This window comes from Chiloscyllium plagiosum, chromosome 23, assembly GCF_004010195.1.
Source record: "Chiloscyllium plagiosum isolate BGI_BamShark_2017 chromosome 23, ASM401019v2, whole genome shotgun sequence".
Taxonomy (NCBI): domain Eukaryota; kingdom Metazoa; phylum Chordata; class Chondrichthyes; order Orectolobiformes; family Hemiscylliidae; genus Chiloscyllium; species Chiloscyllium plagiosum.
Genome location: NC_057732.1, coordinates 11,719,806 through 11,744,303, shown reverse-complemented (window position 1 = coordinate 11,744,303; position 24,498 = coordinate 11,719,806). Strand labels below are relative to the sequence as shown.

The following is a 24,498-nucleotide window of genomic DNA, read 5'->3' as shown; positions in this document are numbered from 1 at the left end:
TTGGAATGGTAAAGCAGACTGAAAGGGCCCAATCCCATTCCTCTGTTCATTCCAAACTTTAAAGGTGTACTTTCTGCCTTGTTTGAGATGCTGTTGTTCCTTTAGTCTGTGAGGCTGTAGTTGCTGGCTTTGTAACACGTGAGAATACTCTGCACTGAATTGAATCTTTACATCCTGTCCACACCATTGACTGATAGTGGCCCTCCTGAGATTTCTGATATTCGTTCTCCCAGTTTCCTGTGGATATTTTCGAATGACTGTGTTCAGAGATGTTATTACACCACTCTAGAACAGGTGGGACTTGAACCTAAGCATTCCAGCCTCGAGGTAGGGACATTGCCACAGAGCTGAAAAAGTCCCTAAAATAGCTTTATCTCCTTGATTAATGACTAAATTTTAAAAAAACTTAACCTATTCAGATATGCTATGATACATCTCTGGAGCAGACAGAACTTGGACTAGGCATAGGGACACTATCACTGCACCGCAAGAGCTCTCACAGATTGCTGTAGCCTTTCGTTCGCTTATGTCCTGAGGAAGGGTCACTGGGCCTGAAATGTTAACTCTGCTTTCTCACCACAGATGCTGCCAGGCTTGCTGAGCTTTTCCAGCAGTTTCTAGTTTTGTTTCTGATTTACAGAATCTGCAGTTTCTGTGTTTTTTATTTAGCATTCAACCCACTGCTACATCTCTTCCAGATATGCCCACCTTGAAGAAGTTCTGTTCCTCTCTCCGACAGGATTTCCAATCCAGTTTGTTTTCTCATCCACTGACATTAATTTCATTGTCGCTCCTGGTGTTTGATAAGGTGTTTGCTAACACTCATTTCTACAGCCCCATCATGTTCCTCTGGACTGCCTCTGGCTCAGCCTCACCCCATGTGGATTCCAACTCAAGTTTCATCCCTCGTGTTTTGAATCCACCCAGGATCACTGGGATTCCCATGGTGCTCAATGTTCCACAGACAGCTGCTCTCACTGCATCCTGAGATCCACACTTAATGCCATGAATCATCATATGTACACTCTCAACCTGTCTCTCTAACAGCACCATCTCACGTTGGCTCAGAGCTGCACTGCTCCCAAGTTCCATTTCATCCTCTGGCATATTTGACCTGCTAATAAAAAACTTTTGCCTTTCCCTTCAGGCACCAAGGAACACAAGATGCAACAACTCAGAGATGACCACGGCCTTCCAGAACCTTCCTCCAGTCCCCCTTCCCTCTGATTTCATCCCTTCTCCCAACTCCACCTGCTGCTGCATATTTGCTATCCCTCCCAACATTCTGCTCTCCAATGCTGAACATTTTGTACTCAGCAAAGGTCTGTTTTATCCCTCTGACTGAATGAATTTCAGGCACGACATGACTTCTTCCATCGCCTTCGCCTCCCTGCCCATTTTTTTGGCCAAGGGTCCTCTCCCCGTCCCACAGACTCCTTCACCCAGCTCCAACGCCCTCCATTCACCCAGACCCCTCCCTCTGGCCTTTTACATTCACTCGATCTGTTCAAGTGACACTGGTCACCTCAATTCCTCTGCCCCTCTCATCACCCAGTCCAACCTGTAATCCCATGAATTGACTACACTGTGCTCTCACATCCAACCTTGACTTTGCAATTAAGCCCGTGCTGATAGAGATGATGCTGTTGTAGTCTGGTGTACTGACCTCTATATTATGGAGACTGAGTGCCAGTTTTCAGACACCTCCTCCTATCTCCCTCTGGACCATGACCCCACCATCAGACATTGCACCTACTGCAGTCGCTAACCTCACCTTACCTGGTGACCCCCCCCCCCCCCCCACTGCCTCCAAACCCATAGTCTCCCAATGCCACCATTTTAGAAGGTGGAATGGTGGTTAGTTTCACAGTGCCAGGAACCCAGGTTCGATTCCATCCTTAAGTGACTGTATACACATTCTCCCTGTATCTGTAGGTGTTCTAGTTTCCTCCCACAGTCCAAAGATGTGTAGGTTAGGTGGATTGGCAATGCCAAATTGCCCATGGTGTCCTGGGATGTGCAAGCTAGGTGCATTAGCCATAGGAAATGCAGGGTAATAGGATGGGATGGTTTTTGGAGGGTCTGTGCGCAATCGATGGACAGAATGGCCTGCTTTCACACTGTAGGGATTCTAAGATTCTACCTCCTTCCCAGTTCTGAGGAAGGGTCACTGGACCCGAAACGAACTCTGACGTCTCTCTACAGATGCTGCCAGACCTGTTGAGCTTTTCCAGCAATTTCTGTTTTTGTTTGCTCCCTTATTTCCTTTTGTGGACCGATTTCCCCATTATTCCTCTTATCTGTGCGCCAATCATTTGCATGAATGCAGTGCCTACATTAAGGAAACAAATTGCAGATCCTGAGAAAAAAAAACTCGACCTGCAAAGTGAAGCTGAGAGAAATACTCTCTGGTGTTTAATGGGAGGCGCAAACAGACCCGCCCCAGGCCAGTCCGTTCCTGTAGCTGCTCCACCTTCTCAGTAAAGTTACAGCGAGTTCAGGAGCTGGAACAGCAGGGCACAGACGGAAGGCTGTATTTAGGTGGGTTCATTATTTATATAAAGGATGGAAGAGGCAATTTAGTCTTTAATTGTTGTAAGTACTATTTTACAAACTGGTAGCTTGTTCGAGGGTTTAACGCGACTTCAGTTTCATTCATTTCCCATTTGAAGATCTTGCACTTAAAAAAAGACTTACTGCAGAGCACGTTGGGGGTGAAAGGCGCTATAGCAATGCAAGACTATATTTGATACATTCTGGGTTTTGTCTTCAGTGCATTTTTTAACCACTTTTTTTTTCTAGCCGTGTCCACTCCAGTGGTTGGAAATGTCCGAGGTGTTTAGCAGCGAGGTGTTCCTCGCTTACTCTACCTACAGCACCATCGTGCTGCTGAAGATGCTGCTGATGGGACCCCTGACTGGATACTTCAGAGTCACACGGAAGGTAAATCTAACAGCCAGACTGAAAGGAGCTGAGTTAAGATGGCACCTAACCGTCCCTCCCTCTCTCTCTCTCTCTCACACACACCACTCTCGTCCATCTCCCCCTCTGACTGCTGTATTTCCTTTGGTTATTTTCCTAGAATTGGATGCTCGCAAGTGTTTTGCATTGCCAGTAGAGGCATGGCTAAAATGGTATCCTCTGGGCTAGCAGCTCCTCCTTTTTAAAGAAAAAAGAAAGCACCCAAGCAACTGCAGATGCTGGAAATCAGAAACAAAAACTGAAATTGCTGGGATAACTCAGCATCTGTGGAGAGGAAGCAGGGTTAATGTTTCAGGTCCAGTTCGTTTCCTCAGAACTGCTGCCAGTCTGATCTGAAACATCAACTCCGATTTGTCTCCACAGATGCTGAGTTTTCCCAGCAATTTCTGTTTTAGCTGTTCCTCTGAGACGGTCCATGAAAATGGAAGACTTGCTTCCTTCCTGCTCTGGTGGATTCGGATATAACTGCTAAGTCCAATTTTGGTGTTGCTTGAGGGTGGAGTAGATGAATTGTTGGAAGGTTAGCACACTCTCTCTGATACCTTGACGTCACCCCTTCGTGGTCCTGATGAAGTCGTTCATCGTGTTTCAAACGTGGTCTGATCAGAGCCTTATACAATCTCAGCAGTACATCTCTGCTCTTGTATTCTAGCCCTCTAAAAATGAATGCTGAAAATGTGTTGCTGGAAAAGCGCAGCAGGTCAGCCCTTCAGGAAGGGCTTATGCCCGAAACGTCGATTCTCCTGTTCCTTGGATGCTGCCTGACCTGCTGCGCTTTTCCAGCAACACATTTTCAGCTCTGATCTCCAGCATCTGCAGCCCTCACTTTCTCTCTAAAAATGAATGCCAACATTGTATTTGCCTTCCTAACTGCCAACTGAATCTGCATGTTAACCATAAGAGAATCCTGAGTGAAGACTGCTCAGTCACTTCATGCTTCAGATTTCCAAAGCTTTCTCCATTTATAAAACAGTCTATGCCTCTATTCATCTTACCAAAGTGTATAAGCTCACACTTTCCCACTTTGTACTCTATCTGCCACTTCTTTGCCCACTCTCCTAATCTGTCCAAGTCCTTCTGCAGCCTCTCCACTTCCTCAACGCTACCTGTACCTCCAAATATTTTTGTCATTTGCAAAGTTAGCAACAATGAAAATAAGGAAAACAAAACCTCAGTTCCTTTATCCAGATTATTAATGTATAATGTGAGCAGTTATGGTCCCAACACTGACCACTGTGGGACTTCACTAGTCACAGGCTGCTCTGAAATTCCCAGCTGTTCCTTTTACATCAGAAACAGGAACAGGAGTCGGCCATTGGACCCTTGAGTCTGCTGTGCCACTGAATAGGATTATGGTTGATTTGATTGTGGTCTTAATTCCACTCTCCTGTTTGCTCCTCAAAGCCTTGGACTCCCTTATAAATCAAAAAGCTGACTAACTAGGGGCTGGAACATTACTTTATAAAGATCAGCAAGAAGATCAGTTGCATTTGTGATTTATTTTATTGAATGAATAAGATACTTGCATGATTTGAATGCACCAAGTTAGAGTTGTATGCCCAAATAATCGGGTTTTTAAACTAGTGGTTCATAAAATTAATTGTTTATTCACAAATAGCTCCTGTGCCTCATGAACTGAAAACTGGATTTCTTCCACGAGCTAGCAGAACACAAACCCCAATTTTGATGTGCCTGTCATGAGAAATAGTTTATACTTTGGAGACCAGTCCACTTATATAAGATGAGGTCTAAACTGTTAGTGGATGATGTGTTATAATCTGTTTGTGAACAGGCATTTGTCAGTGCTGAAGATGCTTGGGCACATGGTGCAACGGATGAAGAATCAAAAAAGAAATTAATGAGGACAGACCCTTATGTGGAGCGTGTGAGAAGGTGAGATTTGTGGACCAAAGAACATAATGATGTCAACGTATCTCATGCCCATGACTAATCTCAATTTGCTGTGATCCGTTTTTATAGCAAACTAATAGCTGTTTAGCATCTGCAACCTCTATTTCTTATTTATTACGCATTTAGTGTTTTGATAGAATTATTTATCTATAAGTATTTGTTGAACTTTAATAAGGAATATAACTTTTATGTTGGTTACATAATCAGGTTACAGGGCTGACATTTCTCTTTGCACCATTGAGCAAGCCTTTCATGTGTTGTATAAATGGATGAGGTTTTGGTTGGGTTTTGCTGACTCCCTTTTGGGCAAGCCATTTTGGCTGGTGGCAGACTCTTGAGGAACAAACATGGAATCCCTAAAGTGTGGAGGCAGGCCACTTGGCCCATTGAGTCCATACTGACCCTCCAAAGAGCATCCCATCCAACTACTCTACCCCTGCATTTCCCATGGCTAATTTAGCTAGCCTGTACATCCCCGGATACGATGGGTGATTTAGCATGGCCAGTCCATCTAACCTGCACATATTTGGACTATGAGAGGAAACCAGAGCACCTGGATGAAACCCACGAAGACATGGGGAGAATGTGCAAACTCCACACAGACAGTTGCCTGAGGGTGGACTCACATCTGGATCCCTGGTGCTCTGAGGCAGCAGTGTTAACCACTGAGCCACCATATTGAGTTAAATAATGTCTGAAACTGCTATGTGACAATGACTGGAACTACACTCTTCTTCAGTCTTGCGTATACGACTGCTTTTGGTCTTACTGTCTCCTTCTTTAGTTCTGTGTGAATTTTCATTTTGACGCCATTATGAAGCATCTCAGGATGTTTTTCTTTACTTAGGCATTGGAAAAAATCCTACAATTAAATATAGAAAGAAACCTCACTCACTGATAATTATGGCAGTTATTTTGCTGTCAAGAATATTTTTCATTCTGTCTTAACAAAACCAATTGAGAATGCATCACAGAAACAGATTTTAAATTGTTAAAGTGGTAGTTATCATCACCTGCATTTTGCTAAAAAGAGAATGTGCAAACTCCACACAGACAATTGCCTGAGGCTGGAATTGAACCCAGGTCCCTGCTGCTGTGAGGTAACAGTGCTAACCACTGAGCCACCATGCCAATCTCAGGATGTTTTATTATGTTAAAGGCATACAGAAATGCAGGTTCTGATTTAGAAAGTGCAAGTTCTGTGAGGAGGTGTGAATGCTCTTTACTTTGTGGGTGGCAAATTTTACACTTTTTGATAGGGTTGCAGAGAAAATATTAATATTATCTCCATGTCAAAACATCTGAGATTTAATAGGCCGACAGATATTCAGGGATCTTCAAAGTGGTGGTAATGACGTTTTAGTGAGAGGCTGTCCCTACATGCGTTGTGTGTCCTCTGTATATGCAGGGATTCTATTAAGAGTCTATTAAGTTTTTGTTTCATATTTCTAAGAGGAATCTAAATGTGAGGGGTATGTTTTTGACTGTTATACCCTGAATGTTGTATTAACTTTCCCCTGCTCTTTGCTGTTATGTTTCATTAAGAATTTGCTTATCTCAAGCTTTCAAATTAGAAAGGATCATAGGGCATAGGAAATGGAGTTAACCATTCAGTTAATTGGGCCTATCCCCACTATCAACTAGATCATAGCTGACCTTCTAACTCTATGCTATTTTCCTGTACTATTTCCATATCCTTTAATGTCATTAATCTCCAAAAACTTATGATTCCTGACTTGAGCCTGCTCAGTGACTGAATTCTGTAGTATTGTGGGGGAGAGTATTCCAAAGATTCGCCGTCACCTCAGTGAAGAAAATCCTGTTCCTCTCTATCTTAAATGGTCTCTCCTCCATTCAGAGCTACTTTTAAATTGGCTCATTACTCTGAGGAAGGCTCACCGGAACCAAAACATTAATGCTGATTTCTATTCACAGATGCTGCCAAGCTTATCCAGCAATTTCTGTTTTTATTTCTGATCTGCAGCATCCTCCATTCTTTCAGTTTTCATTACTTACCTCTGGGGCTGGTGGGACGTGAACCTGGACGTCCTGGTTCAGAGGTAATGGAAGAAGCACTGCGCTACGAGAGCCCTTCCTTTTATTCTGACATTATGTCCCCTGTTATGGAGTCACCAGCCAGTGATAACAGGGTACATCCAGCTTTTCGCACCCTAGAAGAATTTATAAGTTTAATTTATAACTTTTATAAGTTTCAATGAGATCACCTCTTATTCTTTGGATCTTTTGGGAATACAGAGCCGATTTCTGCAAGCTCTCCCCATCTCGCCATCCAATGGCGAACCTCCATTGATCGTAGGAACTTAGAAAGTAGACTTATTCAGTCCTTTGAGCTTGCTCCACCATTCAATACGATCACAGCTTATCCTCCAGTGTAGTATCAGTTCCCACTTAATCCCTATACCCTTTGATACCTGGCGCCCTCAGACCCTATATCTGACTTCTCCCTGAAAACACTCAATGTTTTGGCCTCAACCGCTTTCCCTATATGGCAAATCTTCCCCAGATAAGAACAAAACAATACACAGTATTTTAGGTGCAACCTCACAACTGAGGAAAGAATCCGGTTGAGATCTTGAGCTGTCCTCTCCATTATCAGACACCAAAGGCAGGATCTACAGGTCCATCCGGGAAAGGGGTTTGGAGTTGTGTGGGGGGGGGGGGGGGGCGCATGGAAATTGTGGGGGAATGGAGGAGTAGAGGTGGATGGATCCCGGAAGTGCTGGTGCCGGATATTTTAGTGCCTTGTTCACTCTGATTAAAAGCAACCAGCTGGGATGCAGTTTCACACTGGTGGGTCAGTGTCCCAGGCAGGTTTTAGTGGCCCACCCCTCCTCTGTGCATGGACGCAAGACCGGCCACAGAAAGAGAAACTAGCTGGGTGATTTCTGAGTTGCACTATTTTTGTGAAGATTAACTTTACACGGTTCATGTCTTTTGTTTTTACTGGTTTCTAATTTCAAAACTGTGACTGCATTTGCATCGACGTTAAGTCAACTGCTACTTAGTGTATTAACCATTCCATAGCTGTGTAAAGCAGATTATATCCGGTTATAACAGGTTCAACTAAAAAAGTTGAACTGCAAATAAAACACAAACTGACTATTACTTAAGGGCTCTTGTGATACAGTGGTAATGTCCTTACCTCTGAACCAGGGGGCTGGGGTTCAAGTCCCACCTGCTCCTTAGGTGTATGATAACAACTCCAAACAAATTGGTCTAGAAATATTTTATTGTATGGCTCTACTTGTTAAAACTATAAAGAAGCTGATAGGCCATATGCTTGTAAGCTACATCTACATGGTTCCTAATTGGCTAGACCAGCGAAATGGAATGCCACAAATACCCCATTGCTATCCATTTGCAGCAGTTCTAAGTATTCTGTTGCAGAAGCTGTTGGGTTTTAACTACAGATAAGTTGAAAGATCAAAACCAGGAGCCTGGATTGTTGGATCGGTCACTAAGTAGACTTTAGCTATGTTTGAAGTTGCTTCTTATGAACCAGATCATCAACTGGAGGTAACATCAATATTCCTGGGTGGAATTGATCCACTTGGTACCTTGAGCTAAAATGCTAATGGATTAAACACTGGTCTAAAATAGATAGATGTGATTGAGCAAGGTGACCTTTTTGCCTAATAACAGTCAAGTAACAGGCCAGTGCTCAGCCCTGCTTGATTAGTTTGATTGTAAATGGTTTAATTTAACTAAATTCATATCAATCCTGTGAAAGAAGACTTGGAACACACAGGGAATCAATATATCCAACAGAATGGTGGCACTGACCAATCCCAGAATTTCCCTCTCTGGATACCCGTGTCCCAAGGTGTACTTTTCTGCTGATCAAGTGTTTGTCTCATCCAATAGAAATGAAGACACTTGAAAGATAAATTGGAGGGAGTCTGTTCCTAGTCAGAGAACAAATGCAACTCACATTCTTCTATGGTTAATTTCACCGTTACTGATACTTAACAGGAAAAGATTAATATGATATGAGAAAGATGTCATGTGGCAAGTTTTGTCAGTTGAAACTTTATTGCTGGAACAGCACAGCAGGTCAGGCAGCATCCAGGGAACAGGAGATTCGACGTTTCGGGCACAGGCCCTTCTTCCTGAAGAAGGGCCTGTGCCCGAAACGTCGAATCTCCTGTTCCCTGGATGCTGCCTGACCTGCTGTGCTGTTCCAGCAATAAAGTTTCAACTTTGATCTCCAGCTTCTGCAGACCTCACTTTCTCCGCAAGTTTTGTCAGTCAAGTTAATCAGTCAAGACTTGCATCACTTATACTTTATCTAACTATGGGAAATTTATTCAAGCACATGATAGAGATATATCCATATGTGTGTGTGTGGTTGCCTTGCTATAGTAATGATATTATTAAAGTTGGCAAGGGTGCAAAAAGAATTTACAAGAATGTTACAAGGACTGGAGGGCTTGAGTTATAAGGACAGATTGGGACTTTTTTCACTGGAGCATAGGAGGTTGAGATGGCAAAACCTTACAAAAGGTTTCTAAAATCATGAGAGGTATAGGTAAGGTGAATAGCAAAAGTCTTTTCTCTGGAGAGGGGCAATTCAAAACTAGAAGGTATAATTTTAAGGTGAGAGGAGAAAAGTTTAAAAAGGACTCAAGGGGAAACATTTTCACAACGAGGCTGGTTCATATGTGGAACATACTGCCAGAGGAAGTGATAGATGCAGGTATAGTTACAACATTTAAAAGACATTTGGATAGGTACACAAATGGGAAAGGTATAGAGAGGTATGAGCCACACGCAGGCAAATGGGACTAGTTTGGTTTGGGAACCCTGGACAGCATGGTCAAGTTGGATCAAAGGGTCTGTTTCTGTGTTGTGTGAGTGTATATTTATATGTAAAACCAATTATCCAAATCTGTATGTTATTTCCCTAATTTATTACACTTGACAAAAGGCTTAGTGAGATATTCTATTCAAATGTAAAGACACCCAACAAAATAGTTATTTTTATGGTTTGTATTGATAAGATAAATACTCGTCAGTTTGTACAGCTCTAGGAAAAGGTTATCTTGAAAACAACATATGTTGCAGATCTGAGAGACCTGCCCACAAAAATATCTAATCTGGTCCAGTGCTAATTACCGGACTCCACCCCAAGTCTGCACTTGATCAGAGTTTGTATTAACTCAGGAAGCTTGACTGGAAAGGAATTTTGTTTATTGTTGAGAACCAAAACAGAGCCACTTCTCATGGTGTATATAGGCTGGTCCAAGCCCAGGGCAGGCAGTTCTTTCTTATATATCCAGAAGAGTTATCACATACAATTGAATGGTTATTTTTCCCCCTCGTTACCAAATCACCATAGTATTTTATTGTCCGTTCTGTTAACTACTGCCATGTTTCCAACTGAATGCTTTACTTGCACAGTCCATTAACAGCAATACAATCCAACAAAGTTGGGTGTGGTTTATTTTCCTTTTTTTCCCCTTATATCCAGACAACCAAACATTTTTTCCCAATCACTGTGGTATTTTTCTCCCTATGAACCACCAACAGTAAATCACCCATGTTACCAATTGAATAACGACATGCAAGACCCATTAAGGGCAATGCAAACTATCAAAGCTTGGTCTGCTTTATTTTATTTCACATCCAGAAATGCTCTTACATACAACAGATCAGTTTTTCCTCCTCATCAGCAAATCACCGTGACTTCTTTCCTTCATCCATTAGCCGCCACCACTAAATCACTCAATTGGATATTTAAGGGAAATGATCAACATTGAAAGGTAAGGGGGAGGTAAGGAGAGCAGGGCTGGCGCTAAATCAAAATGGAGTTGGAGAGGAAAATAAGGTACTGTCCCCTGCTGTGCATCAAGAGTGTTGATGGACACTGTGCTCCGTCTCCAAGGACACGAAAAGGCACGAGCATAACCGTGGATGAGGTGCAGGCAGTTGGCAGAGATGATCCCCTCCACAGCTCGCTGCCTGGACCTGTTTATAGCCTTCATGGCCAGATCCAGGAGCAGACCAATGAAGAGGTCCTCTGATCCGCCCACGTCCTCTGCAGCCAGTGCCCAACGATCAGGAGGGTAGGGCTGAAGTGAAACATAAACAAAGCAAAGGATTTCTCAAATAAATTACCAAGGGGTGTGATCACCCACAGACTATATAATATATATATGGTCCACCTGGGCCTAGTTTTTTTGTTTTTTGTATTCTGAAATGCTCTTAATCACAACCGAGTGACCTCACCATTACCAAAATCACCATGACATTTTTAAAAAAGTTTTTCTACAAAATAAAGTAACCACCATCAGTGAAAGTACTCACATGCTGGATTGCTTTATAAAGGGATTCCTGATGAAGGGCTTTTGCCCGAAACGTCGATTTTCCTGCTCCTCAGATGCAGCCTGACCTGCTGTGCTTTTCCAGCACCACTCTAATCTAAACTCTGGTTTCCAGCATCTGCAGTCCTCACTTTTGCCTGCCTGCTTTATAAAGGGCTCAGGTGATGAGTTCTAGCTGGGCAGGCCAGGGCCTGTTACCCAGGCAACTCATATTCATCTAGCTCCACAAGGAGATTGTTTAGTGAGTTTCTCATGAGCCTTATAGGGAGTATCACCTTAAAATTCTTAAGGTCTGACATGTTACAACCAGTATACTAAAAGAGTTTTGTTTTTTTGAACCAATTTCTAATGTATATGTAAATGATTAATTTGGGGAGACGGGATTTCCCTGTGAATTGGAGATGTACATTGAGGTTTGGGGTTTGGCCTTGCTGCCCCTTTCCCCTGTAAGTTGCTGTTTATTGTTCATTGTTTGTCTTTTGTACAGCTTGATAAAATAAATTAAAATATATATATAAACAGGGGATTCAGATTATCCTCACTTCACGGATGACTCTGAGCTGGCTGGGCGCAGCCAGTGTACTGTGCACATTTAACTAAAGGGTGATGTGGTGTTGGGGGAACAGAAACACAGTTGAGGAAATGAATAATAATAACATTATTTGTACCAATTACCTTAATGCCCAACACATTCTTTCTGCAGTTGTTTTGACTTCAAGCTTGAAAACTTGTCAAATCTCCAATTTCATTAATTCTAAATTACGCCAGTAGAACTGTTCAGCGTTCCTGTGTTAATTCTAACTTTAAATTGCAGTTCAGCCATGAAATATTTCTTCAACATAAGGATGGGATTGTTAACGTATGTTTGCTCAACTCAACTCCTATTATTTGTTGCCTGTTTATGCTCCCTGTAGATGTCATCGGAATGACCTGGAGAACATTGTTCCATTCGTAGGCATTGGTCTGCTGTATGCCCTCTCTGGCCCCGACCTGAGTACAGCTGTAATGCACTTCAGAATCTTTGCTGCTTCCAGAATCTTCCACAGCATTGCTTATCTGGTTCCTCTTCCCCAGCCATCACGTGGTTTGAGCTGGATAGTGGGGATGGGAGTGACCTTTTCAATGGTCTATAGAGTGCTGAAGGCAGGAGTGCACCTTTGAGTGAAAGCAACAATTGTTTACCCCACATTTTAGATTTGTTTTTATTCTTGCATTTATTAAAACCACTAAGTGTATGTAAGATGCAAGATTTATGATTAAATGTGAAAATGCAGAAGACCAGTGAATACAAAAAATAAATTCTAAATCAGTTTTTTCTTTTGTTTTGCCCGGATGTGTGATTAGCTGGTATCAATTTCCGTTTGTGTGAAAAATACTGCTTTTTATTGTAGTTCTTGGGATTTGTTGGCCAGCATTTCATATGTTACATCATGTCCCCAACAGACTCTTCACAGTTTCACTTGTGGGGCAACAGAAAATACATTGTATGTCAATTGCCTACTTGACATTAAATGTACAAGCTTACAAATTTCAAACCAAGTGCAAGTCATAGAGTCATAGAGATGTACAGCACGGAAACAGACCCTTCGGTCCAATTCGTCCATGCCAGCTCGCCAAACAGTTCACGTATCACATGCGTGTGGCTCAAACTCGGTATGTGCGTAGGCTAATATGTAGCATTCAGTCAAGTGCCTTAGAGCTGAACTCTAGTTAACTGAAGATCCAGAAGTTGGTTTTTGAGAATCCGACACTCTAGTGTATTTGATGCTTATGTAAGCTTTTGATCCTTGCAGCTGCAGTCATTTGGTCTGCAGGAGAGAAATGGCTGTGTGAAGACTCCTTATGATAGTGTGAAAACCACACTTTCATCCATCTACAACACTGCATTTATCATTAGAAAAGTTGTCTTCATGCAAAGTGCAATTGTTAAAAACATAGTACCTTGTAAACTCTAGTGCTGTCGAGTGTTCTGTCACTTCAGCATGATTGTATATCTGTATTCTTGAACAAGAACTCCTTATTTGAAAATGAGCCATAAACAGTAAACTTTTAGGTAAACATAAACTACATTGGCAGGGCAGTTGGGATCCTCCAACAGCAGGTAGGCAAAGGCTAGGCTGGAAGGAGATACAGTAATCAGCAATAGTAAAGTGAAGAGACAGGTCAGGCTGGGACACAACAGGGAGCAAGCAATGCCTGTTGGATTAAATTGCATCTATTTCAATGCAAAGGGGCTGACAGGTAAGGCCAATGAACTCAGGGCATGGATAGGTACGTGGGACTGAGACATTATAGCCATTACAGAAACATGGCTAAGGGAGGGTTAGAGCTAGCAGCTTAATGTGCCAGCGTATAGGTGCTTTAGGCGGGACAGAGGTGGTGGAAGGAGGGGAGGGGGAGTTGCATTTTTGATTAAGGTGAGTATCATAGCAGTAATCAGAAATGAAATAACTGAAGGCTCATCCAGTGAGGCTTTGTGTGTGGAACTGAGAAATAAGATGGGGTTAGTGAAGTTATTGGGGTTGTATTATAGGCCTCCAAATATTCAATGGGAATTAGAGGAACAACTATGCAGGGAGATTGAGGAAATTTGCAGGAGCAAAAGGGTTGTCACAGGAGGGAATTTTAATTTTCCTAACATTGGGACTGCAGAGCATTAAGGCCTTAGGTGGGGTAGAGTTTGTTATGTGAAGGCAGGAAAGTTTCCTCAAGCAGTACATAGAGGGTCCTACTCAGGAAGAGGCACTCTTGGGAAATAGGGCAGGTCAGGTGCCAAGGGGGAGAGCAATTTGGGACCAATGACCGTAGTTCTATTAATTTTAAAATGGTTTTGAAGAGGGACAAAACTGGTGCACAGGTTCAAGTTTTAAATTAGGGCAAGGTGAATTTTGATGGAATTAGACAGGAGCGTGAAGGGGTTGATCGGAGTAGTTTGTCTGCAGGCAAAGGAACCTCCGGCAAGTGGGAGACCTTTGGTTATCAGAAATTGCAGCAGGACCTTGATCAGCTGGGGAGGTGGGCCGAGAAATGACAAATGGAGTTTAAAATAAATAAGTGTGAGGTCTTATATTTTGCAAAGTCAAATCAAGGTAGGAGTTTTATGGTGAATGGTAGGGCGTTAAGGAGTGTAGTGGAACAGAGGGATATTGGAGTTCAGGTATGCAGTTTTCTGAAAGTGGAGTCTGGTAGATAGGGCAGTGAAGAAGGCTTTTGGCACACTGGCCTTCCTCAATCAGGGCATTGAGTATAGAGGATGGGAAGTTATATTGCAGTTGTACAGGACATTGGGGAGGCTGCACTTGGAGTATTGTGTTCACTTTTGGTCACCTTTTATAGGAAGGATGTTATTAAACTGGAAAGAGTGTCGAAGAAATTTGCAAAGATGTTGCTTGGGCTTACCAGTCTGAGTTATAGGGAGAGATTGGACAAGCTCAAACTTCTTTCTTTAGATCATAGGGGAGATTGAATGGGGATCTTGTAGGAGTGTATAAGATCATGAGAGACATGGATAGGGTGAATGATCTCAGACTTTATCCTGGCGTTGGGGGAATCGAGAGCAGGTGTTAGTTTAAGGTTAGAGAGGAAAGAATAAAAGGGAACCTGAGGGGCAACATTTTACACAAGGGTGGTGCACATATGGAAGTGGTTGAGGCAGGTACGTGAGCAACATTTAAAAGGCATTTGGATAAATACAGAGATAGGACAGGTTTAGAAGGATAAGGGCCAAGTGCAGGGAAATGGGGTTAGCGTGGGTGGACATTTTGGTCAGCGTAGACCAGTTTGGAGGGCCTGTCTCTGTGCTGTAGGAATCTATGATTCTAATTTGGATACATATTCAACAAACCCTCAATCTAAATACTGAACGACCTAGGACAGTTTAGAAAAAGCAGTGTGGCACTGTTTGTTGGATTAATACTGGTGTTAACTCATCTATCTTGAATTGATACTTCTAACACTTAGTGAGTCAATATAGAGAGAATCAAGTGGAGATTTAACTTGTGTAAGAAGTATTATTTAGACTTTTGTTATAGGTCGCATAATGCTTTTCTGTTTGTTTAAAGGCTTTTCTTAGTGCAAGTGTATAACTGTCAGGGATGTTGGTTTAAGTACATGTTTAAGTTTTTAGTACTGACAAAGTTTATCACCCTTCATGCTCAGCACTCTAGAGAAGAGGTAGCCAGTAGCATGGACTAAAACCAAGATGGGGCAGCTGAGAAAAGGGTAGGGTGTGGTCCTGGGTTGGGCTGGCAGGGAATATGAAAAACAGGGACAAAGTTTAATAGATGGAGAATGGCAATGGCAGATTGCTGTCTGACTGGTCTTTATGGCAACAATATCAAACAGCCAACATGCTGGTTCAGTCATTACTGTTGAAATGTATTGGAAAGAGCAGTTAATTAGGGAGTGTATAAACCAGGGGTGGGGAACCTGCGCCTAAGGCCGCACGTGACCTTCTAGGCCATTGTGTGTGGCCTTTTGAATGAATCCAAATTTTGCAGAACATATCTTTTAATTTTTATTAATATGTTTTTTTTTGTCTTTTATTATTTTTATTTTAATCTTAAAATGAATGTAGTTACATTCTCCTACTTAACCAAAATCAAGATGCGCTTAAGGTCACAAATGATGGATACCCATCTAGAGGATCTGGTAAAACTGCAGAGCTCCATGCTGCAACCAAATATTCAAATGCTTTCCTACAAAAAGCAGTCACAACAAAGTCATTAAAAGGTTAGTTAACTTTAGAATTAACATTTTTTTTTAGTTAGTACATAGTAGTCAGATTTTTACAAAATAATGTGAATTTTGAAGAATATATAATTGACGTTTCTTGGATGAGGCCTTATTAGATTACAACTAACATAATGCGGCCTTCCAACATGAAAAGGTTCCCCTCCTCTGGTATAAACGTTCAGTTTTAGCTGCAAAGTATATTGTTTTGATTGTTGCCTGAAATCAGGTTAAATAGACTGGACTGTAGAATGTGACAGAACAAAAATAATGACAAGCATTTTTTTTTTAGAAATCGCAAGGATTTAAATAGGCCTCACAGCTTTAGCATTCAGTTGGAACTCCACAGCAGTTTTAGTATTTTCTAATCAAGGTTTTGAACACTTTTGGTGCAGGTGAGTTTCAATTCTAGGTCTCCTAGCCCAGAAGTAGGGACATTTCCACTGTGCCACAGGAGCACCTACAAATTGCATTCAAGTTCCACCTTACTCCCAATAACATATTGAGATTCCCCCTCCCCTCACAATTGTCCACTCTCCATCCAAGCATGCTGTCTCCAAACCCCCGAACTGGGGAGGCGATGGCCTAGTGGGTAATATTAATCCAGAAACTCAGCTAATGTTCCATGGACGAGGGTTCAGATGCTGCCATGGCAGATGGTGGAAATTGAATTCAAGAAAAAATATCTGGAATTAAGAATCTACTAATGATCTTGAAACCATTGTGGTTTGTCAGAAAAATCCAACTTGTTCACTAAAGTTTTTTGAAGAAGAAAATCTGCCATCCTTGCCTGGTCTGGCCTACATGTGCCTCCATACCCACAGCTATGTAGTTGACTCCCAATTGCCCGCTGAGATGGCCTAGCCAATCACTCACTTGTATCACTCACAATAAAATCTCATCAAAGATATGAAACCAAATGGACCACTTGGCATTGACATAGGCACCGAAAATGACAATGGTGGAAACAGCCCTGACAACCCTGCATAGTCTTTCTTGATAACATCCCGGGCCTAGTTCCAAATTTGGGCGAGCTGTCTTACAGACTAGTCAAGCAGCAGCCTGACACTCATACTCATGGAATCATCCTTACAGACACTGTCCCAGGCACCACCATCACCATCCCTGGATCCCACCACAGGAATAATTTACAGTCAGGAAGGATTTGCCCTAGGAGTCCTCAATATTGGCTCTGGACTCCATGAAATCATATGGCCTCAAGCTAAACATGGGTGAGGAAACCTCCTGTTGATAACCATGTACCTCTTCCCTTGGCTGATGAATTGGTATTCCTCCATGTTGAACAACACTAGGAGGAAGCACTGAGGGTAACAAGGGCACAAAGTGTACCCTAGTTGGTGATTTCAAAGTCTGCCACTAAGAGTAGCTTGGCAGCAGCACTACTGATTGAGCTGATGCAATACTGTCCATGACCTTGTGTAACCTAGGTCCTGTCTTTACATTGATAATATCCTCCATTGTGTGGTGCAATACTATCACTGTATAAAATGGGACAGATCCAGCAACTCAAAGCTGGGCATCTGTAAGGTGCTATGAGCCAACAACAGCAGCAGGACTGTACTCCAACACAATCTGTAACCACATGGCCTAAGTATATCCCCCACTCAACAATTACCATTAAGCCTGGTGGAATCAATTCTGTTTGAAGAGAGAGTGTGCCAGGAGCAGCATCAGGCATGTCTAAAAGTGAAGTGTCAAACAGGTGAAGCTGCTAAATAGGATTACTTGCGTGTCAGACAGCATGAACAGTAAGTGATAGACAGAGCTACACAATCTCACAAACAACGAATCAGACCTAAGCTCTGCAGTCCTGCCACGTCCAGTTGCGAATGGGGGTGGACAATTCAACAACTCCAAAGGAAGTGGAGGCCCCACAAATATCCCCATTCTCAATGATGGAGGAGCCCAGCACATCAGCGCAAATGATAAGGCTGAAGCTTTCACAGCAATCTTCAGCCAGATGTGTCACATGGATGATCCGTGTCAACCTCCTCCAGTGATCCCCAGCATTACAGATGCCAATCTTCACCCAATATGATTCATTCCATGTGACATCAAGAAACAATTGGAGGCACTGGGCTTTGACAGCATTCCGGCAATAGTACTAAAGACTTGTGCTTCAGAACTCCACCCGACCCCCCCCCACCCCACCCGCCCCCCCAAGTCAAGCTGTTCCAGAACAGTTACAACGCTAGCAGCTACCCAACTATGTGGAAAATTCCCCAGGAATATCCCGTACATCAAAAGCAAGACAAAACCAAATCGACCAATTATTGCCCCATCAATCTAGTCGCAATCACCAGTAAAGTGATGGAAGGTGTCATCAACAGTGCTGTCAGGCAGCACCTGCTCAGCAATAACCTGCTCAGTGACGCCCAATTTGGGTTCCGCCAGGGCCACTCAGCTCCTGACCTCATTACAGCCTTGGTTCAAGCATGGACAAGAGAGCCAATTTCCAGAGGGGAGGTGAGACTGACAGCCCTTGACATCAAGGCTGCATTTGATCAAATGTGGCATAAAGAGCCCAGCAACACGGAAATCAATGGGTATCAGGGGGCAAACTCTCTGCTGGTTGGAGTCATACCAGACACATAGGAAAATGGTCATGGTTGGTGGAGGTCAGTCACCTCAGCTTAAGGACACCTGTGTAGGAGTTCCTCAGGGTATGTCCCATGCCCAACTATCTTCAGCTGCTACATCAATGACCTTCTCTCCATCTTAAGGTCAGAGGTGGGGATGTTTTTCTGTTGATTGCACAATGTTCAGCACGATTCACATTTCCTCACATATTGAAGCAATCCATGTCCATGCCACAAGATCTGGACAATATCCAAGTTTGGGCTGATGTGGTAAGTAACATACATGCATACACAAATGCCAGGCTATGACCATCTCAATAAGAGACAACCTAACCACCTGGGTCCTTGACATTCAATTATGGTGCTATCATTGAATTCTCCACTATGAACATCCCACATCCACAAACATCCACTCCCTCCACCACCAATTCTCAGTAGCAGCAGTGTGTACTATCTACAAGATGCACTGCAGAAATTCACTAAAGATCTTTAGATAGCACTTGCCAAATTCATAACCACTTCCATCTAGAAGGACATGGGCAGCAGATTTAAGCTCCTCTCCAAGTCACTCATGATCCTGACTTGGAAATATATTGTCGTTCCTTCACTGTTGCTGGGCCCATCTCCTAGAAATCTCTCCTTTCCTGAGACAGAATGCAGCAATTAAAGAAGGGAGCTGAAGGGCAATTACGGACAGGTGATAAATACTAGCAAGCCAGTGACGCCCACCTTCCACAGGGTAAGAAAGAAAATCCCAAATTCCCTAGCACAGCAGTGGCCCCATATAACTTCCCTTGACTTTCATTGATGCCTGACATTGACTAAACCCCCTCCCACGCCCACAAATGATCAACTTGGGTGGACAGCCACAACTGTCGGGTAACTGGGCCCTTGACTGACCTGTCTGAAGTTCCCCAATTAACCGAACATGAATCTCTGGACTGGTTACACTGAACTTGCAGGATTGGCTGTGGCATAAAAACCTAGAATGTTGTGGTGTGGACTCCTTGATCCTGAATACCCCAAACAGCCAACTGACTGTGTCTGACCCCCTGGAAGGATATTGGATTTTACCCTCGACCTTTTGCACCAGGTCATCTGGTACATTGTTATAGTGCCATACAACAACCCGCCATCCCTTGGCTGATCACTGCTGACAACCATAACAAGCCTGGCTTGGTGTCTGTGCTAAACAGCAAGGTAAGACAGAAATATTAAAAATGCGAGGCAAAGCAGAGATGCTACTGATGAGGCGCAACATGAGTGAGCACTATTGGAGCAAGTGAGTCTGAGTTTCTTTCGTCCTGCTTGAATCCATTGGGTGGGTGTCTGTCCCAGCATGCAAAGTGTCCTAACACTAGCATGGTAATAAAAGGTGCTGGTTTATTCCAACGTACGGCATTGAATCATAAAATCCTTCAGTACAGAAAGGAGCCATTCAGTCCATTGAGTCTACACTGAACCTCCGAACAGCATTCCACTTAGACCCAAATTCCCACCCTAACCCTGCATTTCCCATGGCTAATCCACTGTGCCTGCACACCGGGGGGCAATTTACCACAGCTAATCCACCCGACTTGCACATCTTTGGACTGTGGGAGGAAACCCACACAGACACAGGGAGAACGTGCAAACTTCACACAGGCAGTCACCCAAGGCTGGAATCAAACCTAGGCCAGCGATGCTGTGAGGCAACAGTGCTAACCCCTGGGCCACCATGCAGAACTGTATTGTAAGGGGGTCAGAAATAAACCATGATGATATGCAGAGGCTGATATATATGTCCAATGTCAATGAAGTCTGTGCATGAGGCAGGCAGTCAGTGCCAATGGAGCGTGCTCTGAGATGTTGGTAACTGCTGCCCAAGATGGAGGCCCAGAGGAGTAAGCAGCAATCTGGAGTTGCCAGGTACCTCCTCTGACGTTCAGATCAGGAAGTGTCACTGAATAGCTTCTCTCCAGCTTGCGCAAAAATAGGAAAATGCATACAAAGAGACCTCTCTTCATTCAAAACATTGATACAGAACTGGACTTCTTGCTCTTGGAGTCGAGAATTTCATCACATCTGAGTTTGCCTAATTTAACCAACTGACTTGTCAGTGCCTACAACATCCACGCACTGGCAAGATTCTGTCCTCTGATTCATTGGCATGCAGCATTTCCGACAAGCAGCAATATGAGCTGTTGCACACAGTATGCATGCAAGACTATAGATAGAATTTATATTTCTTGAAAATAGTGCAATGGGATTGTTTGCAACCAGGTAAGACGGCATGCAGTTTAACGTCTCATCCAAATGACAGCAGCAGAAGTCACACAACACCAGGTTATAGTCCAGCAGGTTTATTTGAAATCACAAGCTTCACCTGGTGAAAGGGCAGTGCTTTGAAAGATTTTGATTTCAAATAAACCTGTTGGCTATAACCTGGTGCTATGTAACTTCTGACTTTGGAAATTGAACCAGTCTGACTCAAGATTGGAATACATACAGACTCTAACCTCACACCTGTTAATGCATTGTCTGAGCTGTCACTTTTTTTTGTATAAAACCTTAAGTTATCTTGGGAATGTGACTTGAAAGAAGTTCTGGGATTTACAGCTTAATGAATTGAAACCTGCAACCCATTCTAAAAGATGAAAGACTTAACAGCAATCTAGATGTGATCAATACATCGTATCAGTTGTATGATACTATGATCTTGTGCTATAAGTTCTGTGTATTTTGATCCTGCCCCACTAGCCACCTGATGAAGGAACAGCACTCCAAAAGCTAGTACTTTCAAATAAACATGTTGGACTATAACCTGGTGTTGTGTGATTTTTAACTTTGTACACCCAGTCCAACACCGGCATCTCCTCATCATTTTTGATTTTGTCCACCCTAGTCTAAAACCGGTAGCTCCCCATCAGCAGTGCTGCACTCCCCTAGTACTGCAATTGAATGTTGGCCTAGATTTTTGTTAAGGTCCCCGGAGTAGATCTTCACCCCTACACATACAGACTTAGGTGAGAGTATAGCACTCTCTGCCTGAAAGAGTGAGAAGCTAAGACTTTAAATTACATACAAATGAAGTATCCAATGATCAATACTCTTTTGAAATTAGCTATTTGGCTTCCTGGGAGTGACTTATTTTGTGTTAACTATCGGTTTCCTTCTGAATTAGTTGTGCCACCATCATTGACTAATATCCATATTCCGTCATCATTTGTATGTGCAGCTGTACCTAGACTAGGCATGACCCATTGAGATGGGAGTCCTGAAAATAAAGGTTTTCAGTAAAAGTAATCTGAAGTTACCCTTGAAAATTTCAAGTTAAGAGGCTGTGATTGTTTTCTCTGGCAGCTGGGTTGGCCTTGTGAAGAGAGATTGTTGAAACCATGTCTTGAAATCAAATGATCTTTATAGTTTGTCGGTTTTTAGTAGGCCTTTGTAATTTGTGTGGATGGCTGCTGTGTGTTTTGTCATTGCCAGAGGATATCAGGTCCTGGTTTCTGTCAATTCTCAACAGTCCATTCCATATTTAATAGAACATGCTCAGTCTATTGTTCTCCTTTCTTTGCTGCAGAAATTCCCATTCCAAATCATTTGTTTCATTTATTTGTAGGATGTAAGTATTGCTGACTGACTGGACAGCATTTATTGCCAAGAGGGTAATTATGAGTCAACTACTTTGCTGTGGGGCCAAGATTAGATATTGCTGGAAAAGCACAGCAGGTCAGAAATTCCTGAAGAAGGGCTTTTGTCTGAAATGTTGATTTTCCTGCTCCTCGGATGCTGCCTGACTTGCTGTGCTTTTCCAGCACCATTCTAATCCTGACTTTAATCTCCAGCATCTGCAATGCCCACTTTCGTCACTTGGCTGTGGACCTGGAATCTCATGTAAGCCAGACCAGGTAAAATTTCCTTCCTTAAAGGACTTTGGCGAAGCAGATGACTTTTTATGGTAATCATTGCCAATAGAATGCATTCCAGACATTTTATTTAATTCTAATTTCACCATCTGGCATGGTGAGATTAGCATCCATGTCCCCAAAACATTAACTGCAGGTTTTGAATTAATACTCCATTGACACTAGCATGACATCACCCTATCCCCCCACTGAATTGATCCAGGATGTGACAGTGGTGTATCTCCCACACTGATTTGTGCAAACTTATTTTATCATTAGGATAGAATCATAGAATCCCTAAAAGCCAGCCATTTGGTCCATTTCTTTACATCTCTGTCCATACAAGGATCCCACACACACCTTGCATACCCTGGTGTTGCACAGACAAATGATTGGTAAGCTCTAATTGATATTTTTGTTGTAATACCAATGATTCCTCCTTAGAAATCCAAGAACCTGTTGCTTTGGATGTTACCTGCTGAATATGAAATCTCAATTAAAGATAATTTTTTTGTAAAGTAAACCCAGAGGTATGGCTGTGTATCTATTGGAGAACTGCAATGCAGAACTTAAAATGAGCTATGGGTGGATCCTCATGTAAAATACAGCAACAATTTGTTGGAAAACTGTTATCACACTTTAGGACCAATTCTTAGATGGTTCAATTTCTGGATCATTCACTTTAAAAAAGATTCGCTTCCAATGCCACGCCCAGGCCCATTGCAGAAAATGGGGATCTTCAATTTCAAGGTGCTTCTTTCTAACACAATTCTCTTCAAACTGGCAATGAAATTGATTCACACCTCATCAGTTGGCTCAGATCTTGTGGTCCTAATAATAGAGAATATGGTGACAGTTACTATTATTAAGAGTGATAACAGCACCACAACCTCTGAACTGACTTGCATTTGAATCCAGATATTGTGGTTTGATAGAGATAGTTTTGTGGGATCCCATGCTCATAGTCCCACTGGGGTCTGTCAGTGTGTCATTAACTTGAGTTAATTAAATCAAGGAGGACAAGCGCAACGGATACATTGGAACGCCACCTCCTGCAGTCCCTCTCTAAATCACTCATTGGTCTGATGTGGAACTATCACTGTACCTTCACTTGGTCAAAATTCTGGAACTTCCTTCCTAACTTCCTTTTACTAGCACTAGGGGGTATAGCCCTAGAACTAGGGGCATTGCCTCCAAATAAAGGGGAGCAGATTTAGGACTGAGTTGAGGAGGAACGTCTTCACCCAAAGGGTTGTGAACCTGTGAAATTTCCTGCTCAGTGAAGTAGATGATATTACTTCATTGAATGTTTTTAAGGCAAATATGGATTTTTGAAAATTAAAGGAATTAAGGGTTATGGTGAGCGGACTGGTAAGTGGAGTCAGGATTAGAGTGGTGTTGGAAAAGCACAGATAGGTCAAGCAGCAGTTTCCTGATGAAGGTCTCCTGCCCGAAACATCGATTTTCTTGCTCCTCTGATGCTGTCTGACCTGCTGTGTTTTTTCAGCACCACTCTAATCCTGACTCTAATCTCCAGCATCCACAGTCCTCACTTTCGCCTGGACGGGTAAGTGGAGCTGAGTCCACGAAAAGATCAACCATGATCTTATTGAATGGTGGAGCAGGCTCTAAAGGGCTACATGGCATATTACTGCTCCAAGTTCTGATGTTTTTATGTTCTAACAGCACTGTAGGTATCCCTGCACCACAAGACTGCAGGGTTTCAAGGATATAGCTCATCACCACTTTTTGTAGGGCGTTTAGAGCTAGCCTAGTCGGTCATCCCACAATTCTTAAATTAAACTGAAAAGAAATTGCCTCTACCTGCACTTCTACTTTACTTAAGGGCTATTCCTAGCTGGAGTAGAGCCTGCTGAGGAGTGCAGAACTTTAACTCAATGGGGATGTCAAATATGCCTGTATCACTAGCACATTCTTGCCCTAGCTCAATGATACCCTTCGCATTGCCCTGCCAGTCCCTGAATGGCTCCCACCAACTCCCAACCCTTTAGCCCACCCTCAACACTGCCACATCCCAAT

At 42.8% G+C, this 24,498-nt stretch overlaps 1 protein-coding gene across 1 annotated transcript; it reads left to right on the top strand.

Annotated features, from left to right (window-relative positions):
• Positions 1–2,435: 2,435 nt before the first annotated feature.
• LOC122561615 (microsomal glutathione S-transferase 1-like) lies at positions 2,436–12,552 on the top strand. Its single transcript, XM_043713520.1, has 4 exons — positions 2,436–2,541; positions 2,803–2,943; positions 4,775–4,875; positions 12,152–12,552. The coding sequence occupies exons 2-4, from the start codon at positions 2,827–2,829 to the stop codon at positions 12,396–12,398; spliced, it is 465 nt and encodes a 154-aa protein (XP_043569455.1). The 5' UTR covers positions 2,436–2,541; positions 2,803–2,826; the 3' UTR covers positions 12,399–12,552.
• Positions 12,553–24,498: the final 11,946 nt, after the last annotated feature.

What these genes read in the sequence shown, in the direction of transcription:
- LOC122561615 (XM_043713520.1), top strand. Translation starts at nt 2,827, where the DNA reads ATGTCCGAGGTGTTTAGCAGCGAGGTGTTCCTCGCTTACTCTACCTAC. An exon ending in ACTTCAGAGTCACACGGAAG is followed by an intron (nt 2,944 to 4,774) that starts GTAAATCTAACA and finishes GTTTGTGAACAG; the next exon opens with GCATTTGTCAGTGCTGAAGA. An exon ending in TATGTGGAGCGTGTGAGAAG is followed by an intron (nt 4,876 to 12,151) that starts GTGAGATTTGTG and finishes TGCTCCCTGTAG; the next exon opens with ATGTCATCGGAATGACCTGG.